This window comes from Erpetoichthys calabaricus, chromosome 10 (genome assembly GCF_900747795.2).
Source record: "Erpetoichthys calabaricus chromosome 10, fErpCal1.3, whole genome shotgun sequence".
Lineage (NCBI taxonomy): Eukaryota > Metazoa > Chordata > Cladistia > Polypteriformes > Polypteridae > Erpetoichthys > Erpetoichthys calabaricus.
The window spans coordinates 117,056,148-117,071,542 of record NC_041403.2 but is presented as its reverse complement, the minus strand read 5'-3'; the positions used below and the strand labels follow the sequence as shown (position 1 = coordinate 117,071,542).

Genomic DNA, 15,395 nt, shown 5'->3' with positions numbered 1-15,395 from the left:
CAAAAGACAGAGTATATGCAGATACAAAAACAACAAAGCATCTCCTCTTACAAACAACAAACCAGACATACTGGCAATATCAAATGCTGGAGAAAAAATGTTTTATCAATCGCTCTGTATCTTCACAAATACACACACACACACATACACTTGTATGTCAAGATTTCAATCCAGCAACGAGGAGCAACACAAAAAATTGAATACAACAAAAGTGTGACTCTCGTGCAGAATAAGCCACAATTGTAATTCTGTTTATTTATTCCAAAAATAATTATTATGCATAATTTTATTTGCTGTGCAGACACTATGTTGACTCAAGATCTTTCCTCTTCTTTAATTTCTCACCTGCATGTCATGACATGGCCTCTTTGCAGGAGGAGAATTCAAGCAAGCCAACAGCTCCCCATCAGTGACTTTCTCTTTACAAAGATGTTTTAAGACAATACACTTCTTTATACTGAAGTCCCTAAAATCAACATAAAAAAAAATCGAAGCTATATATAACTACAGGTTAAAATATTTACTGTATTACCAAATACGTACCGAACAACTCAAAAATATAAATATTGCCTAAACCAAGCATTTCACTAATAAGTGCTATAAAGTAAAGAAGGAATAAAGAGCGTTAAACACATAACAGGTATTTCATGCAGCAAAAAATTATAATGCAATAAATGCACAAGCTGAACTCTATAAGATATCACAAGCAACCATACTACAGCTAGCTTACAAATATTTATTTAAATTTACTTTTAAGACTCATCACAGATATTTTCCCTCGTATTTATCTCCTCTCTATAAAGTCTGAATTAGGATTTCATACAAAAATAACAGAATTCAGTATCTTTAAGTACTGTAAAAATGCATCTATTACTCATTTACTGTTATGTAACAAGACCTTAACAAATACATCTTTGGGCTTTCATAACACTTACAAATGAGACCTACTAAAAAAATTTCACTTTGGAGTGATCTGAAGTGGCTTTACTGAGACACATTTCTCTTGATATTTCATATTTACCATCAGACCTGTGAATCCTTCATATTAACAAATAATTTTACCATCAATTTAACATGCCACACTTGCACAGAGATGAATAATCTATCTACTGATGTTTTATAAGTGACATTAAGATCAAAAGAAGCCTTTTTTAAGGGTTTGACACATAAGAGTAAATAAGTAATTACGCATTCTTGCAGTACCTACAGTGTTACCTAAAATAGACATGAAGGAGAGTTTTTATACTGTTCTATATAATTTAGTCCCTGTTTCATAAGAAAAAAATTATTTCATAATAAGAGACAGACACTATGACTAATATCATAGGGAATTCAACTAAAACAGGTGCAATGATTTCATATTCAAGAAATATTGAACATCCATATTATTTCCATTACAAGTAGACAGCAAAATATAAGATGTACAACTTATATAATTTATTACAAAACTTACGGGACTCCAGGCACAGATAATGCTGAGATATTCTATAGATACTTACTTTTCTTTGCATTTCTGGAGTGCTTCATCAGCAATCAGCTTTAAACTAATAAGTTTGTCGCCTCTATAAAAACCATCTTAAACAAAACAGGAGAAAATATCCATAAAAATACCATTTGATAAAAAAAAATTCCACCACTGTGTGGTCAAATCTATGTTATCAAAACATGAAAGGAATTAACAAAAAGCAATGAAATTAACAGCTGAGACTGTCAGGCAAAACTAAATGGTAGGGATTCTGAAGTACCAGTTACTGCCTTAAGTCACTTCCTTGTCCAAGAAAAGATTATCATTAAAAACAAGTTGTTGTTTAATTTGATTGAAGGTTCATTATGTGCAAAGTTAAAATGTAGCTAACTACAGTAATGGAACAAATATATGTAGTGCATTGTGTGTTAATGGTAATAAAAGGCACTGAAAATATTACACAATTGTGCTTCAGATTTATCATTAACTGTTCTGTTCAACAGATGCATTTCTGGAACTTTCTTTGTTGTTTTCTTTTTTCAATTTCTCCTGCCTTAATCTGTCAAGGAACAAATTTGCCATATTCAAAACATAAAGTACTTCTAAAAGGCAGTTACATAATTGTGTAGGGGATATTCAAAGTGCAAATTGCCACAGTATTGTCATCTGAGTGAAAAAGTGGTAATGCTCACCAGCACATATTAAGAGAGAACACTTTGAATCCAAGATTCGTTCACAAAGTGATTCAGCAGAAAAACCTGCAAACTGTTGGAGAAACGGAGAACAAATCATTAAATTAAAAAATTCTGAACTTGCATGGCAATAAAAATTTTCATCAAAACAGATACATGGGTTAAATCAAGAAACAGTTACTCTGAAAACATATTCACGATGGCATATGGGTAGTTTGAGAACATACGGAGTCAACATCCTACAGTGAATTTCAGGAGGTCCCACTTCCTCTGCCCCAAGAAATCTCACTATGGAACATTGTTCAACAGTGGAGCGATTCTGCAGTGCAGCATCGATGTTCATTTAAACCTAGCTTTAACTAGAGTAACAGCAGAGCGTTCTACTGTTTATGTTCAAAATACCCATAAGCCATTGCAAGCATGTTGAATTGCATCAGCTGCTAACAGTTGCGGTTACTGTGTAGCTTTCAAATTGGATTTACTTTTTGATGTATCCTCATTGGTTTAAAAAATATTAATAACTAGTTTAATAAAAATAATTGTCTAAATATTGTAAATATGTTGTTTTCAAATACATAATTTGACAAAATGTTACAATGAGGAAGCTGGCACAAATGTATTAATTTATTTTTGGGGCACATGATTATTTCTCTACTTATTTACTTTTATCAAATTTAATTAAGAATACATAATAAAAAGCTAGTTGTGATTAAGAATTGGGCAATCTTATTTGAAAATGATCTTACTCACCACAATTGAATGCACAGCTCCAATGCGGGCACAAGCTAACATAGCTACAACCAGTTCCACAATCATTGGCATGTAGATAGACACTCTATCACCCTTTTTTATGCCTGCCATAAAAGAAAAACAATTAAATTGGAAAATACACATGTACACTCATACATACACACATCCACTCTTTACCCAAGCATGTACATATGAAAAGGAAAAAATCAGAAAGACACATAACAAAATATTAACATCTAGGACCTAAAAAGTAGTAGTGCTACACTTTGCCAACAAAACTTATTAACAAATTAGTCCTGCTGAGAATGCTGTCATGCAAGTGCTGAACTGGGTGCAGTGGGATCCTCAATTTCAAAAATGAAGCTTGATGAATGTGAAGGCATGATTGTTGCTCTTGTCACTGTCACAAATGATGTACACTTTCAGAATATTCCAAAGCTAAAGGTATGCACTCTGACGTTTACAACTAGAGCTCGTAACAGGATTTTGAAAGCTGGTGGTAAAGTTATAACCTTTGATCAGCTCACTCTGGCATCTCGTAAGGGAATGGTCTGCCTGCCAGGTCTCTGAAAGTGCTAAGAAGTGTATTGGCATTTTGAAAAAGCTACTGGCAGTTTTCCCAGTTACACCAAACCACTGGGCTAGCAGTGGATATTCAGACTAATTTCTGCTTTCTGTTTTTACTCTTTATCAAGTTTATGTAGGGAGATACAGACTGTTGGCCTAATATACACTTTCCCCATTATCAGCTGCTTGTCCATTTGGCCAAAGTCAATTAAACTTTGTGTTGTCCTCCGGGGTTCGCCTTCGTTGAGTTTTTGTTTTCCTCTCTGATATTGACATTCAGCCATAGCCATAGCTATTGTTAAAATAAATCCAACTGTCATTTGATAGGAAAATAAATAAACGCTAATGGTTTTTAGCAAGTATTTACTTTTTCTGTATACTTTTCTAAGGATTTTTATTTACTTTAGTTTTTGTTATTTTTATTAATATTTTGGTAGCATCACCTTTTATTCTTAATATACAGTGGTTTCAGACCTCTTCACTATTTCACATTTTGATATTTTCCAGGCTTGTGCCAAAATCACTTTAATTCATTTTTTCCCCTCATCAAGAAATGCTCAATAGCCCAGAACGACAAAGTGAAAATTTTTTTTTTGCCACTTTATTAGAAATAAAAAAACTGAAATGTCACATTAATACAGGTATTAAGACTCTTTGCTATGACACTTGAAATTTGGCTCAGGTACATCCTATTCTATTGATCATCACTGAGATTTTTCTACCCCTTATTTGGAGTCCATTTGTAGTCAGTTCAATTGATTGGACATGATTACGAATGGTACACACCAGTCTATTGAAGGTCTCACAGTTAACAATGTGTATCAGAATAAAAACCAAGCCATGAGGTTAAGGAATTGCCTGCAGAGCTCAGACACAGGATTATGTTGAAGCATAGATCTGGGGAAGGCTACAAAAAATTCCTGTAGCACTGAAAGTTCTCAAGAGCACAGCTGCCTTCATAATTCTTAAATGAAAGAAGCTTGGAGCAGCCAAGACTCCACCTAGAGCTGGCCACCTGGTCAGACTAAGCAGTGATGGGTGAAGGACCATGGTAAGAGAAGTGACCAAGAACCCAATAGTCACTCTGGCTGAGCTCCAGAGAACCTTTGGAGAGATGAAAGAAACTTCCAGGAAGAGAACCATCACGACAACACTCCACCGATCAAGGCTTTATGATAGAGTGGCCAGACAGAAGCCTTCCCTCAGTAAAACACACACAGAAGCCTTCATTGTACAGTATTTGTGAAAAGGCACCTAAAGGACTCTCAGAGTACGAGAAACAAGATTAGATAGATGACACCAAGATTAGATTCATATCTGGAGGAAACCAGGCATCACTTATAACCGGTGCAATACCGTTCTAACAAAGAAGCATTGTGGTGGCAGCATCACACTGAGGTTTGGTTTTCAGCAGCTGGGCATGGACGACTAGACAGGGTTGAAAGAAAGCTGAATTGAGCAAAGTACAGAGATATCCTTAATGAGAAGTGGCTTCATTGTACTCTGGACTTCAACAGGACAATGACCTTAAGCACAAACCAAAGACAACACAAGGATGGCTATGGAACAACTCTGGGAATGTCCTTGAGTTGCCCAGCCAGAGCCCGGACTTGAACCAAATTAAACTTCTTTGGAGAGACCTAGAAATATCTGTTGCTGCAGAATATACTTTGTAAATAAAGAACAGTCTTGGGACATCATTATATCTATCTATCTATATATCAATTCCATTACACCTATAAGTAGAGGTCCACATGCTACCTTTATATGAAGCAGAGCAGACTGAAGAAATTCTGCCTCACAGAACTTGATAGGATTTGCAGAAAAAATGGTAGAAAACTCCCAAATCCGAAGCTTGATGTGTCATACCCAAGAAGACTCCTGGCTGCAATCGCTAGTAAAGATGCTTCAATAAAGTACTTAGTAAACCGTCTGAATAACTTGTGTCAATGTGATATTTGTTTCTTTTTTTAATAAATTTGTAAAAATTTCTAAAATCCTGTGTTTGCTTTGTCATTCTGGTGTACTGAGTGTTGCTTGATGTGGAGAAAAATTAAATTATTTTAGCACAAGGCTGCAACATAACAAAATATGAAAAAAAGTGAAGGGGTCTGAATACTTTCAGAATCCACTGTATAACAATGGTAATTAATATTAAATTTATGTGCAAAGCATAACAAACTGAATTAATTGCATGAAACGTGCTATATAAATAAAAGTATTATTATGAGAGATAAATGCTGGTCCCTTTCACAGTGAAAAGGAAAAGGTTTATAAAACAAAAAGACAAGTTTGTTATATATTTTCACACGCTAAGTTAATTTCCATGTGCAAGTTTTTTATTGACTTTGTATATAATTAAAAGTCAATTTCAGACTTATAGCCAATGGATACATCTTTACATCTAAGCCCAAATGCTCTTAAAAAGCAAGAGGGCAATAGATATAAAGGAAGCAGAGATTGCTGTGTCCACTTTGCCTGCAAGCATACTAGTCGTGAGGGTCAACAGTGAATCAGGCCGTATGACATACAACAAACTCCCTCAGCTAACCCCAAAACCCTTCTTACCTTGAGATCTCAAAACATTGGAAAACTTGCACACTTGCTGTAGCAGCTCTTGGTAGGTTACCTTCATCTCGTCTCCAGGTTCATTGCCTTCCCTGAGATAAACAGATAGTAAAATACTTCAGTACGGCTGAACATTACAAACTCCACACAGAAAATGACCGGCCATGGAACCATGAGGGAGAAGATCAATAATTTAAATACTCATGTAATTATAAATTGGTTGAAAACATACTTTTTATATACAGTATATTTTATACACAGTGTGTGTATATATACCGTTTATATATATATATATATATATATATATACACACACACACACACACACACACACACACACACACACACACACAAAATACTCGCAGATACACCTCTTCATTGGGAAGAAACGCTACTTTTTTCTTTCCTGATGGCAACACGAATTAGACGGTGTACAAGTCTCTGACTTAAAGTTTAAATCCAAACAATATATTCAAACTCTTTTCAGTGTTCCATTATTTAACCAAGTAATAATTTCAATTTCTTTGAGCTAATGTGATCTTTACTATTCTTTTTCTGAGACTTTCGAATTTTCATACTCATGCTCTGCATGTGTATCGCGCCAACGTTTTTGAATTCTTTACAACATTCTACTTTGTCATCTACTCTGTTTTATTTCTGGCCCTGGGCGTGGTTAAATCTTTTGGCACAAATACTTGTCTCGTGGAACGTGAAAGTGTCTCTCTGAGAAAATCACATCTCGTCTCCTTTTAACCTTCCAAGATTTTTTTTTTATAATACAGAGATAGATATATACAAACATACACACACACATACACACAATGTAGAGTATGATATTAGACATCTAAGTGATAACAATGAATGCTTGTTATAGTTACAGTATACTGCTGGTAGTAAAGAAAATGAACAACTGTCTAAAAAATGTTAAATATTTCATCCACATATTTTCTTTCCAGACTAGGTTCTTTGGGCCAACTATTAGAACCTGTTCTCTCTATTCAAAAGCTTTTTCAATTTCATACACAAACATCCACAGGTCTGTAATATAGGGCTTGAAAAATTCAGTATTTTAGTGAATCTACCATATGCAAGAATCATAACAATCTTAACAAAAGCACCTGACTGCAGTAACAAGACTAAGAAAGAATCAAGCATACTGAAGGCCCAGAATTCATTTCCATTAATAGAAAATAAAGAACATCAGTAATTTAAGATCTGGAGTTATGTGATTATACTTAGGTCTACCATTTATGATCTTTGATGTCACAATTTAAATTAACTAGAGATAAGGAATGCAACAGCCTGAGACCAAAGCATTATAACAGGCAATTCTGCTTGATAAAATTCTGCTTAATGGGTATCAGCACTTCCTTTTTAGATAAGTTCAGGTTTGCCTGAAAGAAATTTAAAGTCAAGACCTCAGTTATTGTGCCCACGTTTAATTGTAAGCACGTTCTTTTTTCTTTTTTTTATAGATAGATAGATAGATAGATAGATAGATAGATAGATAGATAGATAGATAGATAGATAGATAGATAGATAGATAGATAGATAGATAGATAGATAGATAGATAGATAGATAGATAGATAGATAGATAGATAGATAGATAGATAGTCCAGTTACCATGGTATCCAGAAAACAAAAGATCTTGTGCTAATATCATGGGACTTTAATTATTATAAGCTGTTGCAATCAAAAAAAGCAACAACAGAATCATTTAGGAGACTGAGGGAAATAAAGACTATTTGTTTAATAAATACTGTATGAAACAAAAATTCATATGTAAACACATTACCCTAAACATTTACTGGCTAACTCAGTTGAGGGTATGTATAGAGGTGAATGTTAAACAGCTGAAGAAGGAGGACACTGTGAAGCTCATTACAAAAAAAATAAAAATAAAACACCAAAGGTGAGCAAAACAAGAAAAACACAATTTAAGAAAACAACAATTGTACTTGCAAAATAAAATGAGCCAATGATGTGATCAATTTCATTAATGCACGTCGGGATAAAAGAGAAAAGAACTTTTAACTTCCTTTTAAAACATTATTTTGGGAAAGAAAGTAATATAAGACAAGTACTTTAATCTGATAATGAAACCAACTTTTAAATATGGACATTTGCAAGAGTGTGTTTTTAAAATGTCATCTATACCTCTTACTTTGATTTTATTGTTTACTAAATATTTTTAGTAAACTCTGTATTTGCTTTTTCCAATGATTTTTCCCTTCTAAATATCCCGAGCAACTATTAACCATATTTTCAAAATGCTACCGTAAAAACTTACATGAGTCAAACTGCCATGACAGTTGAAAAATTCATTTAAAATGATTTTGCATCTATACTGAAATTTACAAAAAAAAAAAAAAAAAAGAAAAAAAAACTGCAGGCAAAATATTATTTGCACTGTTAGTCCAATTGTGCTACAAAATAATACTTGCTACCAAAGAGCCACTATACAACATTCATCTGTATGCACATGTCTTTCTGCTAAAGGCTGAACTACAAAACTGTGAGCTGTGGTAAAATTCCCTCACTTGAGGCCAAAGTAACTAAATGGAACTTCTGTGATTTAAATAATTTGGAAAAATCATTAAATAATTACAAATCTGTACTAATATTTATTATAAACTTAAGGAAAAACATTATGTGCTGGGAAAACTTAATTATGGAAATGTGTATATGATTAATTTACATGAATAACCTTTGCTGCTTCTATAGATAATATGACATCAGGTTTATTTATGTCACCAAAGTGAAAAAAAAAGAGATCAGTGAAATTATGCTAGCATGTTACAGAACAAACTGCAATGTAAGCAATGCAGTATGTGAGTTATGAAAATAAGTGATGGAATAAATGGATGGAAGAGTCAGAATAAACCTCTTGTCTCCTACCCCTGAGACAAAGCATAGCCATACAATCTAAATGTAAATGCAGAATGAGCTTCCAATGTATGATAAGTATTTTTAATTAGTACTACTATACATCATTGTAAGAGGGACAGAACAATAAAATGAAGAAATATTTTTTTTACATCTAGCACAAGATAACAAAAATGTTTTTTTTCCTTCTAATTATTAGAAAAATATCAAGATCACAAAAGCAGACTTCCAAAACAAGACTGCCTTTCCACTTTTGACATCCACAAAACAAATACAGTAGTGGCTACTGTGATGCCAGGTAACTATGTACTTACATGCATAATGTAGATGGAAAAAAATGTAAGGTGATTTCATTTTTGGATCAGAGACTCATTTAAACACTGTAACATGATATATATGTTTTAATATAAATATATATGTTTTAATATATTTTTTTTTTTTCCCCCACTAGTAACCCTTGGATCTCTGGTCCTCAAAGAAAGGTGGTGCATGCGTCTCCCACTACACACAACACCCCAGGTCACTATGCCAAGGTTGCTGCAATGTCCTTCACTACCATCAGATATTGCCATAGCTCCTTTCCTGACAGACATGCCACATACTTGACATAACCAAAGCCCACCAACATGATGGAGGAAGTGTACAACTTCCTCTTGTCCTATGAAATGCAACTTACTTTGACAGTGGCGTGCACCACTGAGCTGTTCTTGTCAGCCACAGAGCACGCTGCAAAGCTGTTCCTGTTTGCTGGGGTGTGCATCTGAATCACTTCTTGCCGTGAGCCACATAACCATGTCACTGTCTGTTGTGAGAGGGACCTGAAGCCTCTGTTTGTGTCAGCGGCATTGTCTTCTATAAGAAGAACATCAGCCACAGCACGTGTCTGCATAACTGCTTGCAACAAGATGTGTGGCCACATCGCTGACTGCCATGAGAAGGACCAAAGCCCAATTTCATGGTGAGGTGGCCTACATGTCCAATTCAAGGTGTGTGCCTTTCCAAATCATGTCCAGTCAACTGAATTTACCACAGGTGGACTCCAATTAAGCTGCAGAAACATTTCAAGGATGATCAGGGGAAACAGGATGCACCTGAGCTCAATTTCGAGCTTCATGGCAAAGGCTGTGAATACTTATGTACATGTGATTTCTCAGTTTTTTTATTTTTAATAAATTTGCAAAAACCTCAAGTACACTTTTTTCACGTTGTCATTATGGGGTGTTGTGTGCAGAATTCTGAGGCAAAAAATGAATTTAATCCATTTTGGAATAAGGCTGTAACATAACAAAAGGTGGAAAAAGTGATGCACTGTGAATACTTTCTGGATGCACTGTAGATGGACATGTTTCATATTGTTTGCTTTTGTACTGCATTAGATACTTCTAGGGATGCTCCAATCAGGATTTTTACACCAAAAAACATTTTACACTAATCTCCTGTATAACCAGATAAACAGAAGCCTTATATCCTATATTAAAGTGTATTTTAATAATTAAACTATAGACTACAAGTGTTAACTGTTCATTTTTTATTAACAAAATGAAGTTCTGCAGGTTTATTGTTCAGTGACCAAAAATACTGAAACAAATAAAATTTCCTTAAAATACATGCTTTAACTAATAAACTATAGACTATATATATATATATATATATACATATATATATATATATATATATATATATATATATATATATATATATATATATATATATATATATACACACACACACACACACACACACACACACACACATATATTTCTCACAGAATTAATTGATATTGGCACTTAATCACTGCTTAAAGATAAACATACTTGCATTTATATGTTTTAATAATTTAAATCAATAATTGCACTACAGCTTTTTGCTGATAAAATATACATTTACTATATTTATGCAGGTTTGTTTTTTTTCAGTTATCAGCTAGAGTCTAGCTGCTAGACATTCATAATTTTTGAGGTGTAATTATAAATATGAATTACCATTTTAATTATGCATAATTTGTTTCTTACCAAAACATATGCTGTATGACACACAGCAACAAATAATAAACACAATACAAATCTTTTAAAAAAGTCTATTCTTTACTAAGCAGCAACTTCAATTTCGTCTTTATCTTTTCTTTTTCCAATTAAAACAGTAAGCTTCTGCATTTTGAAGAAGCTCACTGTCCAAACTCAAGTGATGTCCATTTTAATTTAAAGGACAAAATAATATAATGTATATATAAAAATATACTTATTAAAAAACCACGCTTATATTAAGTTAAAAAGTGTACTAAACAGTAAAAAATAAGTCTCTCATACATCACTCGTAAAATAAAAGCGCGGGTGCTTTTCATCAATCAACATTCAAAAAACACTTCTTAAAATTTTAGTAAAGGCGCCCATGCTTTTATTTTACGAGTGATGTATGCAAGACTCATTTTTTACTTTTTATTGCACTTTTTAACTTAATATAAGCTTGGTTTTTAAAAAGATATATATATATATATATATATATATATATATATATATATATATATATATATATATATATACAGTAATCCCTCCTCCATCGCGGGGGTTGCGTTCCAGAGCCACCCGCGAAATAAGAAAATCCGCGAAGTAGAAACCATATGTTTATATGGTTATTTTTATATTGTCATGCTTGGGTCACAGATTTGCGCAGAAACACAGGAGGTTGTAGAGAGACAGGAACGTTATTCAAACATTGCAAACAAACATTTGTCTCTTTTTCAAAAGTTTAAACTGTGCTCCATGACAAGACAGAGATGACAGTTCAGTCTCACAATTAAAAGAATGCAAACATATCTTCCTCTTCAAAGGAGCAAATAAATCAATAGGGCTGTTTGCTTTTAAGTATGCGAAGCACCACGGCACAAAGCTGTTGAAGGCGGCAGCTCACACCCCCTCCGTCAGGAGCAGGAAGAGACAGAGAGAGAGGAGACATAAAAAAATCAATACGTGCCCTTTGAGCTTTTAAGTATGCGAAGCACCGTGCAGCATACTTAAAAGCTGCACACAGAAGGTAGCAAAGTGAAGATAATCTTTCAGCATTTTTAGATGAGCGTCCGTATCGTCTAGGTGTGCGAACAGCCCCCCTGCTCACACCCCCTACGTCAGGAACAGATAGTCAGCGCAAGAGACAGAGAAAGAAAAGTAAGTTGGGTAGCTTCTCAGCCATCTGCCAATAGCGTCCCTTGTATGAAATCAACTGGGCAAACCAACTGAGGAAGCATGTACCAGAAATTAAAAGACCCATTGTCCGCAGAAACCCGCGAAGCAGCGAAAAATCCGCGATATATATTTAAATATGCTTACATATAAAATCCGCGATGGAGTGAAGCCGCGAAGGGCGATATAGCGAGGGATTACTGTATATGTATATATTTATATATATTGTGAGCTGCGAAGCTGATCGCACCCCCAGAAGTTACAGACGCCCCTGGGAAAACCCCTAAGAAACATGTGATTACAGTACCTTCACATTCCTCCTTTCCCTTCTGGCCGGCTCTGTCGCGTAATATGCCTCTCGCGCGGTACTTCGCCTTCTTAAAAAGCCTGCATGGGCTTCTCTCAGTTTGTTAAATTGATTTCCTTATCTCTCTCTCGGACATTCTCTGCTCCTAGCTGAACTGTCATCTCTGACTTGTCATGGAGCACATTTAAACTTTCGCAAAAAAGACAAAATGTTTGTTTGCAGTGCTTTGAATAAAGTTCCTTTTTTTCTACAACCTCCTGTGTCTCTGTGCAAAATCTGTGACCCAAGCGTGGCAATATATTATATATATACTGTATATATTCAACTTTTTAGTCTTGGGTTTGTTTTAGTATAATTTTGCAATCAATATTTTAACACTTCCTTTAATATTTCTATCTGTTATTAGCGCCACCTATTGGTGAAATCTTTAACTATTCTTCATATGAAAATTTAATTTCTTAATTAACATGGATTAATTGATCAATTAGTGAAATTGATTATTGATTCATTTATTGTCATCGGAATTGAGTAAGTGTGCAAAATTTCAAGTCATTTGGACAACAGGAAGTAGGTTAAATATCAATTACAAGATTTGTACCAGACAACAAACAGGTGAAGTTAAAATAAGTGTGGTAATAATAATATAAATAAAATAAAGGTCTGAATTCCTTAAAGTAGCTTTTCCTGCTATTTATCTAATTGCACAGGACGACTTCTCTGATTAAGTTTTTTCAATTTATTACTCTACTTTCTTTAACGTAAAGGCTCATATATCAATTATCTCTCGTTCAATGATAAAACAAGACTCCACTTGCTGCTGTTTGTTTACACTGCAAGAGGTTTGTTGTAAAAGAAAAAGAAAAAAAGATGCACGCTGGCTCAATTACCACAATATTTTTTTGTGTAAAGGAGCTTAGAAAAGCAGGGCTGGAAATATCAGTTTTTGTGATCAAGTTTTTTACCGATCACTGATTAAGTCTTTTTTTTAGTGAAAAGACATCCAATTTCAACTGGCTGCCGATTAGATGCCATTCTATCATAAACTTTAAGTCCATTCTTTAAGAAAACATGAGATTTTTTTCTGTCCTTACTACAAAACATATTGGTTAAGAAATAAATTAAAAAATATATCAATTTTGGGTGGAGGTTTGTCATAGATGATGTGTTAATACTTGCTTCCCTCATCATATCTGTGTCTCTGCATTACTCATCTGATTTTGTAATTTAAAAAAATATTAAATACATAAAAGATTTATTTTGTGAAAGTTCCCAAATTTAAGGGCTATGGCTGATGATTTATGATCAGAAACTTAATACACAATGTATAAAAGTAGACATCCAGCATACAAGGTAAGTATAAATTAATTTTCACAAACATCATCAGAACCTTGTTCATTCTTGTATCATATATTAGTCTGTACCTCAGAAAATAGTTTGAAAAAAGATGAATAGACTTTTATGCAAAATTACCTTTTTCATTTGTTAAACTCATAAATAAGTTGTTAAACTTATATTTTTGTTCTGTGCAGGTTGTCTGAAGGTGAAAAATTGCACCATAATATCAATGCCGACATTAACAGTGTTACTTGGCTGCAAGAAGAAGTAAGCAGGTTAAAAAGAATTTTATACAAGAAGGATAAAGCTATTATGGAGAAAAACATAAAGGTATATGGGAACCATAAAACCAACTAATAGAATTATTTATTCTTTCATTTTACCAACTTGATTGATCAAATTGAAGATCACAGGTTGTGCATCTGGAATTAAGGCAATATTTGAATGGAAGTTGATTCCACAAAATGGTCACCTACTCTACTGTAACACTGCAATGATGATGAAGCTCTTTTCAGTTGTTGCAATTCATTCATTTAATATTAAATCCAAACCACTTAATATATAACAAATTTTAAAATGAATCAAAAGAGTAATATACATGTCAAGCCAGGACTCGTCACATATTTCAGGGCATTCCCACTTCTTTGACAATAAATCAGCTGGATCCATTTGTTACTCTTGCTTGCTACTACCCAAGCATGACCATCACAGATATTGGTCAAGTTGTCCATTTCCAATTTTAGATCCACTTTATGATGTTTAAAATATACATGCATGCACAGTAAACCAAGGTATATATGAAAGGTGATCAGAAAGTGTTACTATTGAAAATACACTCAGAAGTCTAACTAAGATATCCACTCTTGAAATATATCCCACAGTCCCACACAATACATCATTCTCTATATAACATAACTCTGGCAGTTTATCCAAAGGTAAGACACAGTACTTGGGTGTTAAAAAAAAACAAATCTGCTTTTCTACTCCCTTTTATAAAAGAGCAGTAAAAACATATTTGGCAACAACATCCCACATCTGCACTATAACGTTCACCATGATGAAAAGGATGAAAAATAGGAAGAGCATCAATGCTTCATTTCTCTGCCACTTTCAGATTTTCTAAATGTTTGTTCATTTTCAACAGCTAATGTTATCTAGTCTTCACACTAAAGCCCAAAAAACATGGAATATGAATGAATAACTCACAAATTTCATAAATGGCCACTCTATAAAGAAAGTTATCAAATGTCCTGCATTGGGAAAATAAACAGAATCCAGGACTACAATAATTGCATCATATTTAGCTGCATCCATGGTATATACAATCATGTAATTCATGTTCAGCTCTGAGCGGACATCCATATTACTAACCGAGAATGGTAAACCGGATGTGGACGCAGGGACATGCCCGTGGACGCAGGAGACATAGTACGCAGGCGCCACACAAAGCCCCCCTCCCCAGAGTGAAATGGGAGAGACTACGAACGTGCGCAGGCACCACACAAAGCCCCCCTGCCCCAGAGCGAAACGGGAGAGACTACGAACCGTCTGACATGCTGCAAACCAGGTAGGCACGGCTCCAAAAAGAAACAGCTCGACTGACCGAGCTACAAAGTGAAACGGGAAACACTACGGAGACCGCAGTGGTC

General features: G+C 34.3%; 1 protein-coding gene across 3 annotated transcripts in view; it reads right to left on the bottom strand.

The window, feature by feature from the left end:
- acss2 (acyl-CoA synthetase short chain family member 2) overlaps positions 1-15,395 on the bottom strand; it is a 104,397-nt gene that overhangs the window by 43,020 nt on the left and 45,982 nt on the right. For 2 of the 3 annotated variants that reach the window (XM_028811783.2, XM_028811781.2), the window contains 5 exons: positions 6,043-6,134; positions 2,908-3,011; positions 2,158-2,230; positions 1,500-1,575; positions 346-466 (listed from right to left, as the gene is read on the bottom strand). In XM_028811783.2, the coding sequence (XP_028667616.1) occupies positions 346-466; positions 1,500-1,575; positions 2,158-2,230; positions 2,908-3,011; positions 6,043-6,134 (466 nt within the window). The remainder of the gene's footprint in view (positions 1-345; positions 467-1,499; positions 1,576-2,157; positions 2,231-2,907; positions 3,012-6,042; positions 6,135-15,395) is intronic. The other variant, XM_051932820.1, reaches the window with a different exon arrangement.